Source organism: Ipomoea triloba, chromosome 2, assembly GCF_003576645.1.
Source record: "Ipomoea triloba cultivar NCNSP0323 chromosome 2, ASM357664v1".
Lineage (NCBI taxonomy): Eukaryota > Viridiplantae > Streptophyta > Magnoliopsida > Solanales > Convolvulaceae > Ipomoea > Ipomoea triloba.
Window position 1 is genome coordinate 3,108,601 of NC_044917.1, and position 22,252 is coordinate 3,130,852.

The 22,252-nt window shown below is 39.0% G+C and overlaps 6 protein-coding genes across 6 annotated transcripts; 2 read left to right on the top strand and 4 right to left on the bottom strand.

The window, feature by feature from the left end:
* Nucleotides 1–690: 690 nt before the first annotated feature.
* Nucleotides 691–5,170, top strand: LOC116011367 (ER membrane protein complex subunit 10). Its single transcript, XM_031250926.1, has 8 exons — nt 691–1,115; nt 1,873–1,935; nt 2,022–2,117; nt 2,752–2,799; nt 3,254–3,325; nt 4,052–4,110; nt 4,528–4,612; nt 4,710–5,170. The coding sequence occupies exons 1-8, from the start codon at nt 774–776 to the stop codon at nt 4,857–4,859; spliced, it is 915 nt and encodes a 304-aa protein (XP_031106786.1). The 5' UTR covers nt 691–773; the 3' UTR covers nt 4,860–5,170.
* A 382-nt stretch (nt 5,171–5,552) lies between these two features.
* LOC116007125 (36.4 kDa proline-rich protein-like) lies at nt 5,553–6,785 on the bottom strand. The gene has a single exon (XM_031247728.1). It carries the CDS (start codon nt 6,726–6,728, stop codon nt 5,814–5,816), a length of 915 nt encoding a protein of 304 aa, XP_031103588.1. The 5' UTR covers nt 6,729–6,785; the 3' UTR covers nt 5,553–5,813.
* A 3,800-nt stretch (nt 6,786–10,585) lies between these two features.
* LOC116005915 (UDP-glycosyltransferase 71A15-like) lies at nt 10,586–13,002 on the bottom strand. Its single transcript, XM_031246150.1, has 2 exons — nt 11,523–13,002; nt 10,586–10,961 (listed from the first exon to the last, which is right to left on the bottom strand). The coding sequence occupies exons 1-2, from the start codon at nt 12,883–12,885 to the stop codon at nt 10,939–10,941; spliced, it is 1,386 nt and encodes a 461-aa protein (XP_031102010.1). The 5' UTR covers nt 12,886–13,002; the 3' UTR covers nt 10,586–10,938.
* An 833-nt stretch (nt 13,003–13,835) lies between these two features.
* Nucleotides 13,836–15,661, bottom strand: LOC116005923 (anthocyanidin 3-O-glucosyltransferase 6-like). Its single transcript, XM_031246158.1, has one exon. The coding sequence runs from the start codon at nt 15,548–15,550 to the stop codon at nt 14,120–14,122; it is 1,431 nt and encodes a 476-aa protein (XP_031102018.1). The 5' UTR covers nt 15,551–15,661; the 3' UTR covers nt 13,836–14,119.
* A 1,626-nt stretch (nt 15,662–17,287) lies between these two features.
* Nucleotides 17,288–19,299, top strand: LOC116005905 (anthocyanidin 3-O-glucosyltransferase 2-like). The gene has a single exon (XM_031246141.1). It carries the CDS (start codon nt 17,563–17,565, stop codon nt 19,063–19,065), a length of 1,503 nt encoding a protein of 500 aa, XP_031102001.1. The 5' UTR covers nt 17,288–17,562; the 3' UTR covers nt 19,066–19,299.
* Nucleotides 19,216–21,958, bottom strand: LOC116005948 (choline-phosphate cytidylyltransferase 2-like). The gene is made up of 8 exons (XM_031246184.1): nt 21,636–21,958; nt 21,313–21,426; nt 20,908–21,003; nt 20,776–20,818; nt 20,515–20,670; nt 20,336–20,416; nt 19,668–19,778; nt 19,216–19,571 (listed from the first exon to the last, which is right to left on the bottom strand). Exons 1-8 carry the CDS (start codon nt 21,947–21,949, stop codon nt 19,365–19,367), a joined length of 1,122 nt encoding a protein of 373 aa, XP_031102044.1. The 5' UTR covers nt 21,950–21,958; the 3' UTR covers nt 19,216–19,364.
* Nucleotides 21,959–22,252: the final 294 nt, after the last annotated feature.

The window sequence follows — 22,252 nt, forward strand, 5'->3', positions numbered from 1 at the left end:
CACATGTGTCTCTTTTATTCCCCTATAAATACCACATTTTATTGTCGGAAGATGGGACCTTTTGGCATATTTACTTACCACACCATAGCTCAGGACTCTCTAACCTCACGTCATTTCTCGAGCTCAAGACTTAAATTAATAATTAGACTATTAAAGGACCAATCTATAAACTGTTGGTCGAGCAATAGGTTTTCAAGTTCAACTCTTTGTGTAAATTGTCTATTGGTCTTTTGTGTTTGAGTTTGGTCATATACAAGAAAGTGAACTTGCGACCATATTTATATATTAAATCAATAAGACTATGTGAAAGTTAACTTGTAATTATACTCCTAACTCAAACTAAGAAAATCACAAAAAAATAAATTTGAGGATCTATTTTTAATGAATTGAATGTCTAATTTTTTATTTTTTTTTGAAAAACAAAGCAACTTCAATTCATTAAATCAAAGGTTCAAGACATGGAGGAATAGACGAAATCCAAACAGAAGGACCATGAGCCGCTCTAAACAGAAGGACCAAACTGTGAATCATCTAACTTGACTGAGATGACTCAATCGAACTGTGATATGACACTATTAGTATACATTATTCAATAGTAAAACCATTACCCTACCATTAAAATAATCTTACCCCTAGGGTACACAATACACTTATCATTTTTCTGTATACTTTTACTTGGGTTTTAATTAGTAGTCATCATACGCAGGATAGGACGCAGTGTTGGAAGCTGAGTGTTACTCTTCCATTCCAGCGGGGTCAGTTCGGCAAAAAGGATGAGAATCAAGTATCCGACGCCGGCCAGTGCTCTTCTTCTGCTGCTGCTGTTGATTGCCGCTACTGAGAAGACGTGCTTGAGTTTCCAGTCCGACGAGCTCCTCGTCGACGATGAAGATTTCGGTCTCGAAGGTGGGGTAGAGATCGGATCTCCCCATCGAGATGAGGTCACCGCATCACCGCCGCCGCCTTCTCAAGTTCACTCCCCCCGCAAGAAGTCCTCGGCTTCCGACGGCGATTCCAAGGTCCAGTTCTCCTTGGAACACTCCTTCGGCGGCTCCGATTTCTCACTCGCCGGCGCCTTCACTGCTCGCCTGAAGACCTCTTCTCATGGCGGCCAGGTTCCTTCGCCCCTTCCAAATCATCTCTTTATATCTACGCCACAATTAATCTGGAACTTATTCTAATGCAATAGTTGCTGATTCCTTTTTTTTTTTTTTTTTTTTGTCACTACTTTTGTGATCGTGGACAATTACGGAGATTAAATTCTATAGGCGAATTTCGAAGTAACTGCAATAGTTCTTTTCATATTTTTTCAATTTTCCCGAGGGAGGATGGTGTTTATCAATTTGCAATTTGCATAGATTGCAATAGGAAGTAGTTCACTCAGATCAGAAGTATTAAAGTAAGTTGTTAGAAAGAAAGCCCTAGGATAGAAGGCTATAACTTCTGAGGAAATAGCACTATTTCAAGCCATAAACAAATTTAAAGGACAGGAAAAGCTATATTGTTTGCATGCAAACCCAGGGTAGTTCATAGAGGTGTATTCCTTCAAAAGAATTACAGAATCAAATTCCGTTTTTCCTAAAAACAAAAAAGAAGAAATTAAAGTTTTTCTACAGAGAGGGGCCCTGTAGTTTATACTCCAGGGCCTCCAAGATTCAAACAATCAACTCCATGCCATCCTTTCAATTGCATGCCATCTGTCTATGTGGCAGACAAATCCAATTAATGAGAGTTGTGTATGCCTTGGAGTATCAAGGATAGTTTTCTGCTAAAGATATATTTATGTGTTTGCCTATGTATGCACAAGTATATCTTAGAAACACTTCCAATGATTAGTATGTGCTAATGCTTTCTTCAAATGCAATGTCTCAGACGCTCACAAAACTCCGCTTCTCCAGAAATGCTTTTACTGAAGTAGAGAAGGAGAATTTCAGAGTAATTCCTTCATCTAGTATAATATTCTGAAGCTTTCTTCATTCTGTCTGTAATGTGTCTTCTGATGATTTAATTCTGCCATGCAGAAACTCTTGGACAGTGATGACTTTTATACCATAAGATTGCCATCCAATGTGTTGAGCCATACTGGAAGGGAGTATGTAGTTTCTTCAGTAAAAGCTGTAAGTTTGATGCTAAACACTCTACACGTGTTTGCCACTGTGCATGCATGCTATGGAACAATATTGTTTGTCTTATAAATGCATAAAAGATTTGGGTGCTTATCTTTGCATAGATATGGATGCCAAATTATATATTTTTCATCTCTTTATTTGAAAATGTGCTTAGAGAAGTTAAAATTGCATTACTAATGGCAATTAGTTGCACTGTGCAAAACAATGCTTTGAGCCTTAGACAGTGAAAAGTATTAACATTGAATAGTGAAAATTTCCTACCAGATGAGAACATATAGTCAAAATTAGAAGCTCAAGGAAAAGAGAAATTGAATGAAAAATTACTATTCAATTTGCAAAGAAGCAGAGGTGTTACTTTCCTCTTTTAGTTTTTGCTTAGCAATTGCTATCTCTCAAATATTTGACTGCAGTTTACTCAATGGGCTAAAGAAAGGTTTTTCTGCTTTGTTGACCTGCTTGCATGCAAAACACACTAATATTACTCATATTCTAACTCCATGTTGTTGGATTTCCTCAATGGCTCAATTAGGTTTTAAACTATGATTTTTTTCCCATTTCCATTGTCTCTGTTTGAGTGATAATACCTATGGAAGCATAATTTCCCAATTTCTTCCTCTTTCAGAGATGTCTTCCACGGGATGGTTTGGATGAGCACTTTGCCATACACATGGTAATATCTAACTCAAGAAAGTTCTAGTGCTATTTTTATCTACACATAATCCTAAATTAGTTTTAACTTCTTCTACTGATTTCATTTATTTATTTTTCAAGTTTTGGGGTGGGAGAGTCAAGAGTGTAGTGAGTTACTGTAATAAAACCTGAATCATGTTATGAACATTACTATTGATTGTTTTTTCACAGCATGTTTTCATGAAAAAAAACTGACAGTAGTTCCAGATGTGCCATTGATTCTATTGGCAAGAGATGCTGGTCTGGATCTTCATCTCTAAACCTCTCCTTTGGAACTTTAGGAATATTACTATGTTATATCTTGTCATGGAAAATTGGAAATTAACGATGGGTAGACTTGAGAATTTATGTAGAATTACACAATCATTTGTATTAGTACCTACGTACTATTCTTGCATTTTTAATAAATCTGTTTTATCATATATGCATTGCAGGACGGCGTCAACATTGTTGGTGTTAATTATGGTTCTCCTGGTTCTTGCCAGTATCCTCGACCATTAAAAGTTGTAAGTCCTAACAAATCTTAAGTAAATGGACATTTCTAGAACCAGTGGCTTTTTTTCTGTTGCTTTTATCTTTCCATTATCAGCTGATACTTGCATAGTTGCATCATGTGTTGCATCACTTGTGTGATAATCATGCCTCTGTCTAGTGTTGGATGAATGGGTCTTCTAAAATAAGCATGCAACTTACATCAATCACTAATAGTTTGGGTTACCTTTACATGTTCTTTAGCACAAACAAAACTTAAACCAACTTGTTTCTTTTAAGGAGCTGTACCAAGGCATCCACATTTTGATGTTTGCAACAAATGAGTTCATTGTCATTTGCTTTCATGATGCCAAGTGAATAGTTTCGAGCTTTCATGATGATTTCAATACCCTTTCTGGACATTCTAGCTTTAATGTGGTTGTTATGTTGTATTCACATACTAGTTTTCTTTTTTTTTCTTTTTTTTGAATACTAGTTTGTCTTCCACTTTTCCATTTTTCTTTTTACCTTTGCTTTACTTCAGTTCTTGTTAGGTAGGTAATAGCGTACTTAATTAAATGCTCCCCATTTTAATAAGAAATTTATGGCAATAGATATAAACATCGTTATAATAAAATCTAAAAATTATTGTTATACAATCTAAACATCATTGATATGGTGTATCTAGCTAGTAAGCCGTCTTACCTAATAGTTTGCCATTTTACTTAATATCTGATGTGCAATTTCTTTCTTTTTCCCAGCCTTCGAAGTGGTCCTTTAACTCGCACACAGTATTAAAAACAAGTGAGCAGGCACCCAGGTATATTGCCTCGTAATTGTTTCTTTACCCTTTGTGCATCAGTCACTTAACTAAGGCATCACAAAGCTACTTTTTTTTTTTTTTTTGGGATAAATTAGTTCATGTTCCATTATCATCATATTATGAATTAATTACAATCATTCTGTATTTGTAAGGTCCCCTATATGCTATACTTCATACATCTGCTACATGCCGAACTTATTAAGTAGTATCCTATCAAGCCTGTCACCCTTTTGCTTTATTTGATGTATTTATGTAATACATTGCTGTAAGACTCTAAGGTGGGATAGATAGGGATCTTCTCTTGTTTGTATCATGGACATTCTAAATTTAATTTTCCATTTGGATAATTATGGTAAGTAAGATGTTCTGTACGAGTGAAAATTCCTGAACTCTTACTTTTCTTCTTTGGAACAGAACTCCAATACTTACAGAAATTATCGGCGAGAATGCAGAGGGCGAAGAAGTAAAGCCTCCAGAAAAATCGTTCTGGGCTAAATACGTGAGAACACTTATAACTGAACACTTTATACTTCCTTCATACTCCCCTTGTGTGTGGTTCAAAACATGACCTGAGTTTCTCTTATGCTTTGTTTCAGTGGATGTATTTGCTCCCGCTTGGCCTTATCGTCATGAATGCTATCACCCAAGCTATGAACATGGCCGAAGAACAGGCTAATGGAGGACAACCTCAGCAACAAGCTGCAGGAGCTCCACGCGGACAAAGTACTGTGGTACGACGAAGATGATAATAGGGTGGGTGGCGGGTATTTACAAGTCCCTGAGAGCCGCCTGTCTTTAATTTCTTGACACATCTACACATGAATCTTTGCAATTTGAAAGTGGATTTTTTGTTTGTTAAGATATTCATGGAGAATGACATAATGGGATAGTCTTCACTTTTGTCATTTAAGTCTTGTCTTGTCTTATTAGTTGTGAGTCATGAGCGTAACATTAAAGCTGTAGTCTTGAATCTATGTATGAAATGATATGGGATGATCATCTTTAATTTCAAAGAATATGATTTGCATGCAAGAAAAAGAAACTTATTTTTATTTCCCATTCCCAAGCTATGCGGATTTCTGTTACTACATACATTCTGTCTTCCTTTACTTTTCTTGAAGAATTAATAATGTTAGGATAATACCTCCATAGCTGTTCCTGAACTCGACCGTTTTTTTTTTTTTTTTTTGGGTGGGGGGATGAAAAATGAGAGAAATTGTTCCTGAACTCGACGGGGAATTTGGTTTTTCGTTGAAAAACGAGAGAAAATGTAGAGAATGGGGTCTCGTATATTTACATATAGAATTTTATTATTTTTAATGTATTCTCTTAATTTGGTATTGGTTATGGCAATGAAATTTATGGAGAAAAGCTGTTGAAAAAAGAATTTTATATATATATATATAGCAATCAAGTAATACTGAAATTTTGGCAATTAATTAATACCAACAATTATGATCATAGCAAAGATAAATTCCTGCTGATATTTTTTTTATAAATAATTCTCAACAGTTGTGATTACAAATTACAATAATATAAAAAAACAACAACAATTTTCATCCTGTTTGGATAGGAATGAACAAAAAACAAAACACCTTGTGTTAGTAGACAGTACAACGCAAGAATTGAAAACCCCATAATTCAATTTATTCTGATCTGGTGTTCTAGCTTCTTTCATTACGTAGTGATCATCTACCCTCTCAGGCGGGACACTTGAACCCTTCCGGGGGAGTCTTCCCACAGTCGTCGATGAGGACTTGAAGCGCGATGGGGAGGATAATGTTTATGTTCAGAAGCTTAGCTCTAATGGTGGTGCAAAGGCATATTCCTGCGTCTAAACCTGCAAGTCCACCTAGAACTGGACAGCATGTGTCCTTGGCGCTGCCGCCGATGCCGATGTGGATCAGCCCGCCCAGCAAGTCCACGCACGCGCCCAGCTTCAGGGCGTCGATCGGGCACGTTGGCTGCGCCGGCGGCGGCGGAGGCGGGCACGGCACTGGAGGTGGAGGCGGTGGGCATGGCTTTTCCACCGGCGGCGGCGGTGTAGCTGCTGGCGGCTTTGGGACGTACGGCGGTGGCGTTATTACGACTGGCGGCGGCGGCGGCGGCGGGGGAAGTACTGGCGGCGTCACCACCGGGGGCTTTGGCACGTAAGGCGGTGTCACGACAGGCGGCGTTGGGACAATGGGCGGTGGATGAACGACCGGCGGTTTGGGAATGTACGGTGGATGAACGACCGGCGGTTTGGGAATGTGCGGCGGATGAACGACCGGCGGTTTGGGAATGTGCGGCGGATGAACGACCGGCGGTTTGGGAATGTACGGAGGATGGACGACCGGGGGTTTAGGCACGTGCGGCGGATGGACGACCGGAGGTTTGGGCACGTGCGGCGGGTGGACGACGGGAGGTTTTGGAGGGCAGGGCGGGGGCTTGGGGTGAACTTTTGGAGGGTGTTTTGGGACGTAGGGGGGCCTGACCTTAGGGGGATGTGGTGGTTTAGGGTGGAGCTTGGGGGGAGCTGGTGGGTAAGGGCAGTATGGGCATGCATGGGCAACCAATAAACTTCCCCATTGAAGAAGGAGAAGAAGCAAAACTCTGCTCAAATGATTCTTCATCTTCAATAGAGATTAGAGGAATCTTGACAAGTGCCACAAACCACCAACATTGTCCTTCTTATAGACCACACTTGCCCACTAAACATTCATTATACTCACAATAAGAATAAAAAAGCATGATTAATACAACTACAATCTCAAATGATTTGATCGATGAACATGAATTCTATACTTGATGAAGTCAAATTTTGTATATTGGACTAAAGTTCATAGTGTATTGTGAACCTACTGTGGACCTGGTCCACGATATAAATTGTCATTTATATATAGCATATGATATTTTTATTCTTATAAGACTAACTCATATTTAGCCGGAGTTGCTCCATAGAGAAAGGATTTTTTCTGTTACAATGCAGTATCTATTAACTACTTTCTCAACATACTGAAGCACAAAGAGTCAATACTGCTTCCACTACTAAGGTTCGAGCCCACAACCTCTCATATTGTGTATGTGTATTATGAACATGAATTATATATAAGTCAAATTTTGTGTATTGGATCAAGGTCCACAATGCAATGTGAATCCTAGTCCACGATATAACAATTGGCTATAGATAAGGTTGGTACGGTGGACCTATTATATCAATGCAACCTAAACAAAAGAAGAATTAGAATCTATCGGTGCAACTCCAACTGAATCTAAATTAGTCGATCTTATAACAATATAAATATCAAATGCTATATGCAAGGTTGGTGGATTTACTGTACCAATAGTGCAACCTAAACAAAAGAAGAATTAAACTCTACCGGTGCAACTCTAGTTGAATATGAATTATTCTTGTAACAATAGAAATATCAAATGCTATATGCATGGTTAGTGGGTCTATAATATTTGCAACCTAAAAAAAAAAAGAATTGGACTCTGTTAGTGCAACTCTAGCTGAATCTTAATTAGTCTTATAACAATAAAAATGTTACATATGCTATATGCAATGTTATGTTGGTAGATCTACAATATTAGTGCAACTTAAACAAAAGCAGAATTAGACTTTATCGGCACTACAACTCCAAATGAATCTGAATTAGTCTTATAACAATAAAAATATCATATGCTAAACAAATTTAAAGAAGAATTAGACCCTGTCAGTGCAATCTGAACATGCAGAATCTGTATTAGTTTGACAGTATGAGATATCGAATATTATATGAAATAAAACTTTTAATTATTTATATTAATTAGCTGTAATTTATCACGGGTGAAAATGCATGGTCAGTTCATTGCAGCTGTTAGTCATGGTCATTGATTGGGAGTGAATGTTTGTCTTGGTGTCTTCATTTGGGCACTAGAATATTGCAAGTGGATGGTAAGTGTGATAATGCTTTTACTTATGGAAAATGCGTAACCTATACGTAAATATAAATAAATATAAGAGTTGTTACTGTCCCTCCTGCTAACATTTTTGGATTTTTGGTCCAAGTTATTACACAGCATATGATGAATCAAACTCCACTCAATGCATAGTATGTCTCCAACGTTTATGAGTTTAACATAACCGATTTTTCATTACTTGTCCAATCCTTGTTCCTTTATATGTATCTTATATATTTATATCTAAAACATGTATATATATATACATATATACATACAAGGCTATATAGGGAGGGGGTGAGTGGGGGCAGCTGCCCCCACTGCCCCCAGGGTGGTTCCGTCACTGCACATACATACCTTTTCATTGCTTTACATGATTTGATTGTGCTTATATCACTCTTACTAGCTAGATCTAATTCAATTTCTAAAAGGCAAGAATACCTGAGAGCATAAATATAATATGTGCAGTCTAACTATCAGTTTAGACTTTTAGTTGAACACATGTTTTAATTTGGTATCAGAGCCAAAAAGCTCGATTCTTATATTGAAAGATCACAGATTCAAGTAGATAAACTTATTTCTGACTAACATATTTTTAATTAAACCTGTAGTAGTACGAAATCTTTCTAGTGATGTGGTTTACTACTCCAAAAAAATCCTAGCCGGCAAAGGAGCACAAGGAGTGACAAACGGTTTCGAATTCAGGACCTTACAGCCGCGAGCGTCTTGATCTTGCCACTCAGGCTGCCCTTACGGGCACTTTTCACTCCAATCTATTCTTTAGAACGTGACATCAATACAAACCTCTATGTGCGGTCTAATTTTCACTATCGTAGTATCATATTAGATATTTTGGTGGGTTAAGCCGACACCACAGGATGTACATACATGCCCTAGCATTGATTTAAACCAAAGAAAAAGAAAGAAGAAAACAATTGTGGCGACAAGGAAAAATGAAGAACATCATTTGTCTTGTGCAGGAGGAGATAGTGGCAATTTGCAAATTAAAGCCCCTTTTTTCAACAATTGCGACCTCGAAATTCAAAATTGCGAAAGAAACGACAAGTGAATCTGGTCGGCGAGACCCCGCGGTGGTAGAATCGGAGATGGAGATTGTTTTGTCTGTTCGTACGTTAGTTCAACTATTCCGCCCGTGAACGCCTATATGCAGCAGTCAACACTCGCTGTGAGCCCGTGAGGTATCCACAATCTCCCAGATTTCTTTTTCCTTATCTATAAGCCCACTCTTCCTTTGCACTTTCTCGGTACCAGACAACCTCAACTGGTTGGAAAAAAAAATGTAGGATTGTGCACATGATCGAAGAGCAAATGTATGTCATCATAATGTTTCAGTAGCACGGATTGCATGTAGATTAGGTTGCTATCACGTGGCCAAAATTTTGTGACACTAGTATATATACTACTATGCGGTCATGGGGTGAATAGGTGGCTTGGATTTTTTGTTTTTTTAGAACAAAATGGTTAAATTGGTCTATGAAATAGATATTGCAATTAGGTCCCCTAAGTAAAAAATAATAATAAAATTCTATTTATATCTCTTTAACTTGTAAAATTGTTCAATTGAGTCCAAATTGACTTGTTTAGTAGGTTAATTCTTCCGGGCTTGACATGTGTCATTTTTATTTTATTTTATTTTTTTAATTAAAACTTTTTATTTATTTATTAAATAGTTCAATGTACAAATAAAATTTTAATTAAAAATAAAATAACAACTAGCAAATGTAAATCATAATTAACTAGTAAAGGCACTGACTGATTAACCAATTAATAAAAACACAAACTAATTAATTACCTAGTAAAAATATATATGGTATGTGTTATGAAACTATTTTGTTGGAGACTTAGATTTAACTTTGATACTTTTCCTTCAAAAAAAACTTTGATACTTTAAATTTTCACAATGAAATGATGCACTTTTTTTCCTTTCCAAATATGACATTCAGTATCTTGAATTGATTAATTTTGATTTGGCATGTGTTTTGTCTACAAAGTTTAAATCTTACTTAGAGAAAAACTTAGTTTACATTTCTTTTTTTTTTTGGTTAATAATTTAAATTTTCTAGACTATATCTTGGACCCTATGAATCCGCCTTAGGTCTATGAGGAGGTAAAGGGAACTAATCTAATTTTGAGAATCAAAACCATATTACACACTTCTACATACAATAAGTTAGACTATATCATAAGTCATGACTTAAAACTCTTTAACATGATACATTCTTATTAGAGTTTTTTGAAATCATTCTTATTAGAGTTGAATTTTAAAAATTAAAAAAAAAAAAAAAGACAAATGAATAAAAGTTATGATTTGTATGTTTTTTTTTTCTTTTGAATTTGGGCTGTGACTTTTGAAGTCATATGATATATATACATGCGTGTTGTGGACTTCAAAAACATTTATTTAAGAAAGCCCAAAAAAAAACATTTTTTTAAAGTCATACAATATATATACATGTGTTGTGGACTTCAAAAACATTTAAAAAGCCCAAAAGAAAATTTTGTTTATAGGATATATACTCCGTAGTACTTAACACCAACACCATTTTCGTTAATTGAATTCATCACACATAATATTTCTAGTGTGATATACCTTTTTTATTTGATTTACATGTTATATTATATAAGAACGACATTTATTTAATATATATTTTTGGATAGTGACAATATGGCATATTTAGAATATGTAGCCAAGCGATTAAACATGTCCTAATATCTAACATGTTGGTTGATCAATTGACCATTTTGCATTTTGGCCAAATAAATATTGATTTTGTGTACGGATTTGGTGATTGCATCAACACTTGTTTTTCCCACAAGTGACGATTCCCCCTGGGCCAGCTCCCGTGCCTCCCGGAGCGAAGGTAGGTGGATCCCGGACCGTTAAACGGACGGAGAGAAAGACCCTGTAAATTTACAAAAAAAAAAATAAAAAAAATCAACACTTGTTTCACCTTGATATTAAATTGAATCCCCTCATTCTAAAACCTTGATCAAATGATTGGTGGAATACAAAAGAACAATATGCATAGATTAAACCCCTACACCACTAAATTATATATAAAAAATATTATTATGTCAAATACTTGTAATTCTCAACTAAGTGGGTCAACTCTCCGTAGGAGCAGACCGAGCAATGGCCAATTTGCATTATCTAAGCTGGTCATATATCATTCAAGTGAAGAGTTTATTTGTTATTTTTCTCAATAATAAATTTAAGCTTTTTTGAAGAGAAATTTAGAAATTTAAAACAACAACAATATATATTATCGTACCTCAAGACACCAAAAAAAATAAAAATTAAAAAAAAAATAATAATGGGTGGGATTAAGTAGATATTGTGTGCTTATTTTCATGGGATTTACTTTGCAGCACGCATGATTTGGCTTCAAGCTATAATTAACATAGTTTAATGTTATGAATTATGTCGTCAATCAAACGTTGTAAAGAGATGAACGAAGATCCACCTTCCTTCAAAGCCTTCCGGCTCATCTCTCCCATCTCTTTAGCTCTTTTCCTGACCGGATTTTCTGCCTCCATCACGCTTCTAATTGCTCTCTCTATCTCCTCTGCCATTACAACATTCTCCGAGCCTTGCGCCCTCCGATAATCCACCGTCAGCTCCACAGCCAGCCCGAGCTCCTTCACCAACTGAAACGCGTTGGTCTGCTGCTCGGCGTAGATGGGCCACGTCACCATCGGGACGCCGTGCCACATGCTCTCCAGAGTGGAGTTCCAGCCGCAGTGGGACACGAATGCCCCCGTGGCGCGGTGGGCCAGAACTTCCACTTGCGGAGCCCACCCGCAAACCTTCCCCCTGTTTCTGGTCCTCCCCGCAAATCCCGGCGGCAAAATCGGGTCGAAACTGGTGAAGTCGCCGGCTCGCTCGGAGCTAGTTAAGGACCACGGCCGGCGGATCGACCAGAGGAACCTGTGGCCGCTCCTCTCGAGCGCCGTCGCGATTTGGTGTATTTGCGGCGCCTCGAAGCCTCCCTGGCTTCCGAAGCAGAGGAACACCACCGAGGACGGCGGCTGCTCCGAGAGCCAGTTGATGATTTCCTCCTTCCCTGCGTGCTCCTTCTGAGGCGCGAGCAGCGGCCCGACCGTGTAAACCGGGGGCAGATCCGGGTCGGATCCTAAAGCTTTCACCGCGTATGGTTCCAATTCTGCAAACGTGTTTACGATCATCCCCTTTGTTTCTCTTAACTTCCTGCCATGTTCGACAAATACTCTGTAACCTTCCTCGATGAACGCGAACGTAGGCATAACTCTCGCCGGAACCGGCGAGGCAAACGTGGAAACCACCGAGTCCGGGTCGGCCAACGTGTATTCTCTTCCACCGAGTCTCTCCCGGATCACGAGGTAAAGATTTACCCCGAGAAACCCGGCGCCGGAGGTGTAAAACAGGTAAGATGGAACACCGAGGTCATTCGCCACGTCAACCATAGAACTACTGAACAAATCAAATACAATCCCGCCGAGCGCCGGCGACTCGCCGGAATCCGACGAGAGCACGTTATTAACAATCGCGTGTTTGGCATGTGACCTATGACTTTTTATATAAGCGGAAAGGTAATTCTCCGGGACCTTGAGAATCATTTCTTCCGGCGGCGGCTCCATCTCCGGAAGGTTAAAGCAGCGAATTCTGGAATCGGCGGAGACAACTTGTTGGACGACGGTGTTGGCAATAGGGTCCGCCGGTTGCTTTATAACTAGCACGGTAATGGATAGGCGGTCGTCTCGGTCTAGAAGGAGCTTGGCAAGCTCAACAATGGAGACAATATGACCTACCAGCGGTGCGGGGATGAAGACAAGCTCAGCTTTCTTCATGATTGGAGGGTTGAGACTGAGACGAATGAGATGATGAGTTTATTTATGTATGTGGCTATTCTTTGTTGGTTATCTTAGCTTCTGAAATTTGTCTATTGCTTCCCCGTGGACCACGACAACTATTACTTTACATGGGTATAAAAACCGTAGAATTTAACATTATCGGAAAATTTGTCATTGAGATTTGAGAATCTAAGGCATTTTCTTCACTAGGAGATAGAATTAGGGTGCATTTGCTAGAATGATAGTGGCAAATTTAACTGAAACTTAGAAAAGTACTTAGAAAAGTTCTAGAAATTGAAATTTGAAGAGCTGTTATGCTTGAAATTTGAAGAGCTGTTATGCTTAAAAGTGTTTGATAAAATTAGTTTTTCGATAAGATAATAAATGTAAAAAAGACTAAAAATGACATCTTCATAAAATTTAAATAGTTTTAAATTTAAATAGGTTTGTTTACATATTAAAATATAAAATAATATAACCAATATATTTTAATAAAATACGGAGTATAAAGTAATAATATATATTTGAAAATATATAAAGTAAAACAAAATATTTGTAGTTCATAAAAGCATTAGGGAGTTATTAAGTTAAAAAAGCAAAATATTAATGTTCAAACACACAAATGTCAAATTGAAATTACAACAAAACATATTGAAAAGAAAATGTTAAAAGGATTGTAATTGCAAGGGTAAAAGACTCATTTATTTTAAATAATAAGGATAAATATGAAGGGTAGAATTAAATAGGATTGTTTTCATGCATGGGATAAACTTTTACTTACAAGTGTTTTTAAAATGATGTGTTGTAATAACATTAATAATTTAAAAAAAATAAAATTGCTACCATTGAAGCGTTCTTGGGTTTTGTCTCCCTCAAATTTTGAAAAGAGACGAATTACATGTTTATCCTCCTCCATGGGGGGTGGAATTGAAGACAATTTGGAGAAAGAAGAATCAACTATTTATATCATGCTCCAATTTTAGAAAAAAGATAATGAACAACGTTCTTCGTCCATTCATTTAGAAGACGACGAACTCTTATCATTTCTTAGATGAAAGAAAAATGAACTTAGTTCGTCATGACAGTGACGAACAAATAAAAATAAATTGTGGCAACTATTGTCCATAATAATAACAATAACAACAATTATAACAATACCAATAACAACAATAATAAAGGGTAGGATTAAGTAGGATTGTTTTCATGCATGGGATAAAGCTCTAAGCTTCAGTTAGCATTGTTTAATGTTATGAATTATGTCGTCAATCAGATGTTGTAAAGAGATGAAGGAAGATCCACCTTCCTTCAATGCCTTCCGGCTCATCTCACCCATCTCTTTAGCTCTTTTCCTCACCGGATTTTCAGCCTCCATCACGCTTCTAATCGCTTTCTCTATCTCCTCCGCCATTACAACATTCTCCGAACCTTGCACCCTCCGATAATCCACGGTCAGCTCCACCGCCAGCCCCAGCTCCTTCACCAACTGAAACGCGTTGACCTGCTGCTCGGCATAGATAGGCCACGTCACCATCGGAACGCCGTGCCACATGCTCTCCAGAGTCGAGTTCCAACCGCAGTGTGACACGAATGCCCCCGTGGCGCGGTGGGCCAGAACTTCCACTTGCGGAGCCCACCCGCAAACCTTCCCCCTGTTTCTGGTCCTCCCCGCAAATCCCGGCGGCAAAATCGGGTCGAAACTGGTGAAGTCGCCGGCTCGCTCGGAGCTAGTTAAGGACCACGGCCGGCGGATCGACCAGAGGAACCTGTGGCCGCTCCTCTCCAGCGCCGTCGCGATCTGATGTATTTGCGGCGCCTCGAACCCTCCCTGGCTTCCGAAGCAGAGGAACACCACCGAGGACGGCGGCTGCTCCGAGAGCCAGTTGATGATTTCCTCCTTCCCTGCGTGCTCCTTCTGAGGCGCGAGCAGCGGTCCGACCGTGTAAACCGGGGGCAGATCCGGGTCGGATTCTAAAGCTTTCACAGCGTACGGTTCCAATTCTGCAAACGTGTTTATGATCATCCCCTTCGTTTCTCTAAACTTCTTCCCATGTTCGACAAATGATCTATACCCATCGTTGATAAACGCGAACGTGGGCATAACTCTCGCCGGAACCGGCGATGCAAACGTGGAAACCACCGAATCCGGATCCGACAACCTATATTCTCTTCCCACAACTCTCTCCCGGATCGGCAAGTAAAGATTGAATCCGAGAAACCCGGCGCCGGAGGTGTAAAACAGGTAAGAAGGAACACCGAGGTCATTCGCCACGTCAACCATGGAACTACAGAACAAATCAAACACAATCCCGGCGAGCGCCGGCGACTCGCCGGAATCCGACGAGAGCACGGTATTAACAATCGCGTGTTTTGCATGGGCCCTATAGCTCTTTATATAAGCGGCGACGTAATTCTCAGGGGACTTGACAATCATTTCTTCCGGCGGCGGCTCCATTTCCGGTAAGGTCAAGTGGCGGATTCTGGCATCGGCGGAGACAACATTTTGGACGACGGTGTTGGCAATAGGGTCCTCCGGGTGCTTTATAAGTAGCACTGTAATGGATAGGCGGTCGTCTCGATTGAGTAGAAGCTTGGCAAGCTCAACAATGGAGACAATATGACCTACCAGCGGTGAAGGGACGAAGACAAGCTCAGCTTTCTTCATGTCTGGAGAGTTCAGATACCGAGAAGAGAAGAGTGTAGAAGGTTTTTTATGTGGTTATTCTTTGTTGCTTATCTTGTAGGCTTTGAAATTTGCTTTAGAATTTGTTGATTATTGGTTCAACCACGACTCTTGCTTGACAAGTTGACAGTGATTTATTGGAAAATTTTGTGATGAGTTCTGTAACGTCTACTCCCAAATCTTGCTTCCCAAATTATTCTATGATTAGTTAGGTAATGATAAATTATTTTCTTTAGGTGTGTCTGTGAAAGTGTCTTAAAATTTTATTTAATATGTGATTTCTCTCTCATTAAACTCTTTTTATTGAATAATAAAATTATATATTAGTCATATTTATTAAGTAATAAAATTTTATAATGAGAATTAATTATGACAAATAAATAAAAATTAATAATGTATTTAATAAAATTAACAGGACATAATTAAATGTGACAGGTTATAATGACGGTACTAATTAGTACATTAGGATTTACTTTATGGGTATTGGTTTGCCATGTTTGAAGATTATATCATTTGATCCAGCAATATGTTTCCAAAGAAACTACTTTTGTATCTGATTTCATTAGGGGTGTCAATCTTAGTAGTTTTCGGTTAGGATCAACCCAACGGATTGGCCTAATTGACATTCCTAGATTCCATAGCATTTATAAATTTTTTTTTTCTCGTTTTCTTTCATTTATTTATTTTGCAAAATAAAATTGTTTTTTTTTATTTTGACTAAATTTTTTTAAAAATATAATTTGTATATATATACGTTGGATAATGGTCAATTTAGTTAACTGATTCGAAACCACTCCCAAGGGAAGTGACCATGTATTCAATTGTGAAAGATAACTTTCTGTTGCTTTTAGAATGCTCAAAGAGATAACATCAAACACACCTTTTCAATGAGTATTTATACACGCCTATTCTACTAATAATTGAAGGCATAAATTCTATTGATTACGGAGTACATCACATGAGTTTAAGAACGTAACCCCCATCATTAAAGTCTTCATTATTGGAAAAACAAACATAAGGTGCAATTTACATTTGCTCTCTAACTGACAAGCCATGTTCTTGCCTAATTAGGTGGGCGGCCGAGCATTTCTAGTCGCGCAAAATCCAACCACATGGCCGGGCAAATTATTCTGTGAACTCGAGTTTAAAATACACAATTTACATATTGAATGTTTACAATTTATATATTGAACGTTTATAATTTAAATTGTGAATGCTCATTATGTAAATTGCTAACATTCTGTAGGTAAATAAACACGAATTCATCTTGCAAGAGGAATCTAGATTCATGATATGCGCCTAGTCTTCCAACCCATCACCATCATTGTACCAGAAGATCTTTGTTATAACTAATCCTTCCCAAGACGTTCTGTACCAATCGATTTATACTATAAACAAGTATAAACACCTTTTCTAATACATAGGACTTTCTGAATCTATGTGTGCCAAGAATTAGGGCAACAACAAAGTATACCAATGTATTACACATTATAACAACCTTTAACTAATTGTTGATTAGAAATTTTAGTTGAATTGGGAAGTTGATGACATGACTTTTACAAGTGTTTTTGAAATGATCTGTTGTAATAAAAATAATAATTAAAAAAATTGCTGCCATATTGAAGTGTTCGTGAGTTTAAGCTCACTTTATAAGTTAGGTATACTGAACAAAGCCTACCGTTTCAATACGTTAGACCATTACACCAAGCATTGTGGGAATACTAAATGGTACAATTAGACATGATTTTTGGATTGTACTAGGTGTAAATTGACATATGGTATTTTCTAATATTTACAAAAGCTTCTACGGTGGCTATGGTCTTAAAGTAGTGGCCGTGGTGCATTTCATAAAGAGTAAAAAATTTGAAGTGGTTGAAAAAGATAGAAATGATTCACCACTTCTATGGCCAACAGCTCTCCCAAACTCATCTCTTTCTTGTTTTGTATCTTTCACAATCATCTTTCAGTCTGTCTGAATTGCAGTTGCAGAAGCGATGGAGAACGCAGAGGTAGTTTTCATTCCAGGGCATGGAATGGGCCATCTTGTACCAGCTGTGGAGATGGGGAAGCTGTTAACCAGTAGAGCGGAATGGATTTCTGTCACTTTCCTCATAATCGGAATTCCATTTGAAACCGGCGTTGATTCATATACGCAGTCTCTCTCGCACGGCGCTCCTCGCTTACACTTTCTCAGTCTCCCTCAGCCGCCGCCTCAACGCCGTGAAAACGCGGCGGCTAGTTCTGTTTCCCAGGATGCTAATGCTCTTGACCATATCTCTGCTCACAAGGCGGCTGTGAGGGATGTGATCTCCGATTTCTGCAGATCCGGTCGAGTAATTGCGGGTGTTGTTGTGGATATGTTTAGTACGAGCATGATTGATGTTGCCGATGAGTTTGGAGTTCCTAGCTACGTGTTTTATACCTCCGGCGCTGGGTTTCTAGGGCTCAAGTTTTACGCTCAGACGCTAAAAGATGAACACGGCCGGGATATTTCCGAGTACCAAGATTCGGAAGCGGAACTGTCGGTTCCGAGTTTCGCGCGGCCTGTACCGGCTAAGGTCTTGCCTACGCCCATGCTGGACAAATATGGCGTTTTAATGGTCCAACACTCTGGTCGAATGATTAGAAGAACAAAAGGAATCCTAATTAACACATTCTTGGAGCTAGAGACGCACGCGATTGCATCCCTATCTGACGGGAATTTCCCGCCCGTTTACCCTGTAGGTCCGCTGATCAATCGCCGCGGCGGCGGTGATGAAGAGGTGAAGAGATGGTTGGATGAGCAGCCGCTTTCTTCGGTGGTGTTCCTGTGCTTCGGGAGCTACGGGAGCTTCAGCGCGGACCAAGTGAAGGAGATCGCCGCCGCGCTGGAGCGCGGCGGCTGGCGCTTCCTGTGGTCCCTACGGCGGCCGAAAGTGAAGGGAGAATTCGGGGCGCCCGGCGACTATTCGGATCCTAAGGAAATCTTGCCGGAAACCTTCTTAGAGCGTACTGAGGCTAGAGGTAAGGTGATCGGATGGGCGCCGCAGATGATGGTGCTATCTCACCCGTCCATCGGAGGCTTTGTGTCTCACTGCGGTTGGAATTCCATCTTAGAAAGTGTGTGGTGTGGAGTGCCGGTGGCGACGTGGCCAATGTACGCTGAGCAACAAATAAACGCTTTTGAGCTTGTGGTGGAGCTGGAGATGGGCGTCGATATCAAGACGGAGTACAGAAGTGGCACCCTAATGTCCCCGGAAAAAGAAGACAAAAATATTCAAAGGCCGATCATTGTCAGCGCAGATGAGATTGAGTGTGGGATAAGGAAACTCATGGCGGATCACGGAAGAATCATCAGAAAGAAAATGAAAGATATGAAGGAGAAGAGCCGATTAGCCTTGTTGGAAGGTGGCTCTTCATACAATTTCTTGGGGCATTTTATCAATGATCTTGCCCACCAGGCAAAATACTCTCGCCCCAGGTCCAGCCTACAGGATAGTGAAAAGGTAAAATCATGAGTCAAAAACACTAATGCTCGGTATCCACAAAAACCCGCCACATTAGATGTAGATCATAATTTACTACTCAGGAACTGAGTTGAGATTTTATGAATGATCTACTCAAATCAATCAAATTTCACATTCCTAATTACTACTGCTGCGAAAGACTTTTTCCAGTTAATAGTATTTATTTAAAAAGCTGTATATTAATTACAATTCTTAATACCACAAGATATAGTAGTTTACTTAAAACGGTTATGAAAAGAGTATTGCTATATTTACGTCCTAAAGTCATGTCATTTCTTTAGGTCTGTAACTTAATGGCACTCCACATCGTCATAATACTCATCATCTTCTTCAGATTCATCTTCCTCATCATCATCATCATCATCCTCGTCCTCTTCATCATAATAGTATTCATCATCTTCATCATCACCATCGTAATCTTTACTACCATTTCGCAGCAGGGCTCTTTGCTGCTGCCCTATTAACCTTTCTTGAATGTGATCTCTTATGGCAGTTCCCTGGTAGGTAATAGAGAACAAATATGAAGGATTATGGTATATGAAATGACTCAAAACCCCAGTGCTTTGAAATAAAGTGACAACTGATCTGCTTACCATTTTATGGCAACCCTCCTCAAACATCTCAAGAAACCCAGCAACCCACCGATCAGCATTCTCAATCCACTCGTTGCGATGCATACCGGCCGATTTTGCAACAGTTTGAATCTTGAATAATGTCAGGAAACAAATGTCACTCGCATACAGTTGAGCATAATGCAAAATGATGTATGGAGAAAAAACCATTGTCTGCTTAATAAAGAAATACCAACCAAAAGCATTGATTACCTAATGCCTTATCAGATACTAATAGTTCCAACCAGTTTTGTGCAATATAAACTTTCACACATTCCCCAATAGTTTAAGATACTATAGAAAGAACTGACCAGTCAAATGCAATAGAACCTCTTCACAAGAATATAACACACCAAATATGCAGTTTCCAGAATGCAGACTACTATACCTTCATGAAGGCGGAAAGGGTTTGGTCAACAGGACCACGACAAATTAAGCTAATCCTTTCAGTGATCAGAAAAAGTAATTTTACTATTGAACAGTAAATAGCAGTATATTTTTCAGTAACTCATAAGCAAAGTTCAGGTTGGAGTTCACAAGTTCATTCTCTAATGTGGATTATCTCTGGGAAACAGAGGACTTATGTGAACATAAAGTAGCCATTCTGCAGTGCATTTATAGGACATTATCCCCACAAAAAGAGAACATACCTTTTCTCCCACTCTCTCTTGATGTTCCTTAACTTTCTCCTGTAACTTCTTCAATCTCATATTCACTCTCAGGCGCTTTTCCTGCTTACAAGAATCAATGACTCACCAACTCCTTGCAGAAGGCCATATATATTGACTAATATATAAAGTCATAACTGAAATCCCAAAAAAGAACATGCCTTTACGAAGCTGACTCCAAGTTCCTTCCTCGAATATCCACGATCCAAATTGCGCAAGACATATTGGTTATAATCTTTAACTATCCTCATTATAATGTCTGAAGTTGAAATTCCTTCAGTACGCATTGTCTCTTTGAATCTCCCAACAGCTTTCACCTATAAAGAGAATCATTTGACTTCAGGCACGTGAATACAAACAAGTATATAAAAGCTGAAAAACAACGAATTTTTAAATGCACTGAAGTTGAAAACTACACATACAAATTCATATACATCGTTTGAAGCTCCACTAGCATCAGCATAACTGTAAATGTTGGAAGTAAACAAGATGAAAAACATAATCTACCTGTTAAGCAACTAAAAGTGAAAGGACAACAAGTTGAGAAATCTCACGGAAGAGCATCATGGGCAACAAAATCAATCCGGTGCTTGTCAAGGAATTCCTGATTTATCACCCAAGGGGCACCCGGAATAACTTCATCAACCCACCTACCAGTTGTAAAAGTGGGGAAGAAATTGTTCATATTTCAGTTTATCACACAAAAACTTTATATATATAACGGAAAGAAAGCATGAAACATTATGTTTAGTATAGCCTAGAATGCACATTCTCCATCATCACTCATAATAGCTATACAAATTCTCAACAGTGGAATGCCTTTAGCAAATGCCTCAAAAATGAGGCTGGACATTTTGAATGTTTCTAGGCTAAAGATTGAATTCCATGAGAAAGCACAAGACAAAAGCATATGACAAAAATTAGGTTTCAAATGTGGAAAGAAAGAGCGAAAAACGCACTTGCAATGGCGGAGGGACTCATAACGCTCCTCCGCGGTCATGACAGTTTTACCCTTAAACCTGTGCGTGGTTTCATCGTTGCAACATCCCACCAGCAAGTACGTGTTAGGGAACCTACAAACATCAAATGCGGAATCATATGCCTATTATCCATAAACGGAATCGAATGAACGAAGTTGCTCGAATTAGGAAAGCAAATAAATGCTCACTATGGAGAAACGAGTAGCGAAGAGTTTGTATTTATTGCAGGAAAACAAAAACGCAAACAGATAGAGAGCATGGAAACAATTGCGAAAATAAAAGGGAAAAGCGGAAAAACTAACGATTTCTTGGCTTGTTCGAGAGAGCGAGCATGGCCGAAATGGAATAGATCATAGATCCCGTCGGCGTAGACGCGTACGGGGCGATCGGTCGGTGGCGGAGCATGGGGAATTGAGTTATGATTATTGTTATTAATATTAATATTATTGTTATCGGCGGTAGAATTGGCGGTGAGGTTGTGGCGGTGATCCGCCGGCGGCTCCGTTAAAACTCTTCCGCTCTCTCCCATCGTCGTTCTGCTTCTCTTTTTGCTCCCATCCGGTGAAGCCACCCTCCGGTTGTGTCCTTTTATATCCTTTGAATTTATGACGACCATTTAGTATATAGTTTTATACGGAGTACATTTACATAAATATTTTTGGTAATTAAATATTCATTAATAATTGAGCAATAAAGTAAATTGCCCTTATACCCGGAGCTAAATTCGGAGCCAAACGGAATATATCTCAACCCCGTACAAGCCACGTGCATGCCGGCACGCCGGCCGACCCAGTGCCCTCCGCGATGGGCCAGCCAACACGACTCAACGAGACGCGGCCCAGTCTGCATATTTGGCCCATGCGCCAGAGAAGTTATGTTAGCCCATTTAGCTGGTCCACACAACTGTGCAAATCATGGT

Coding starts and splice junctions, on each gene's coding strand:
- LOC116011367 (XM_031250926.1), top strand. CDS start 774: ATGAGAATCAAGTATCCGACGCCGGCCAGTGCTCTTCTTCTGCTGCTG. Junction 3,326..4,051: donor ATCCTCGACCATTAAAAGTT/GTAAGTCCTAAC, acceptor TCTTTTTCCCAG/CCTTCGAAGTGGTCCTTTAA. Junction 4,111..4,527: donor ACAAGTGAGCAGGCACCCAG/GTATATTGCCTC, acceptor TCTTTGGAACAG/AACTCCAATACTTACAGAAA.
- LOC116007125 (XM_031247728.1), bottom strand. CDS start 6,728: ATGAAGAATCATTTGAGCAGAGTTTTGCTTCTTCTCCTTCTTCAATGG.
- LOC116005915 (XM_031246150.1), bottom strand. CDS start 12,885: ATGAAGAAAGCTGAGCTTGTCTTCATCCCCGCACCGCTGGTAGGTCAT. Junction 10,962..11,522: donor CCGGAAGGCTTTGAAGGAAG/GTGGATCTTCGT, acceptor GTAAATTTACAG/GGTCTTTCTCTCCGTCCGTT.
- LOC116005923 (XM_031246158.1), bottom strand. CDS start 15,550: ATGAAGAAAGCTGAGCTTGTCTTCGTCCCTTCACCGCTGGTAGGTCAT.
- LOC116005905 (XM_031246141.1), top strand. CDS start 17,563: ATGGAGAACGCAGAGGTAGTTTTCATTCCAGGGCATGGAATGGGCCAT.
- LOC116005948 (XM_031246184.1), bottom strand. CDS start 21,949: ATGGTCGTCATAAATTCAAAGGATATAAAAGGACACAACCGGAGGGTG. Junction 20,417..20,514: donor TTGGAGTCAGCTTCGTAAAG/GCATGTTCTTTT, acceptor TCTTGTAAGCAG/GAAAAGCGCCTGAGAGTGAA. Junction 19,779..20,335: donor AAGAGAGAGTGGGAGAAAAG/GTATGTTCTCTT, acceptor ACATTATTCAAG/ATTCAAACTGTTGCAAAATC.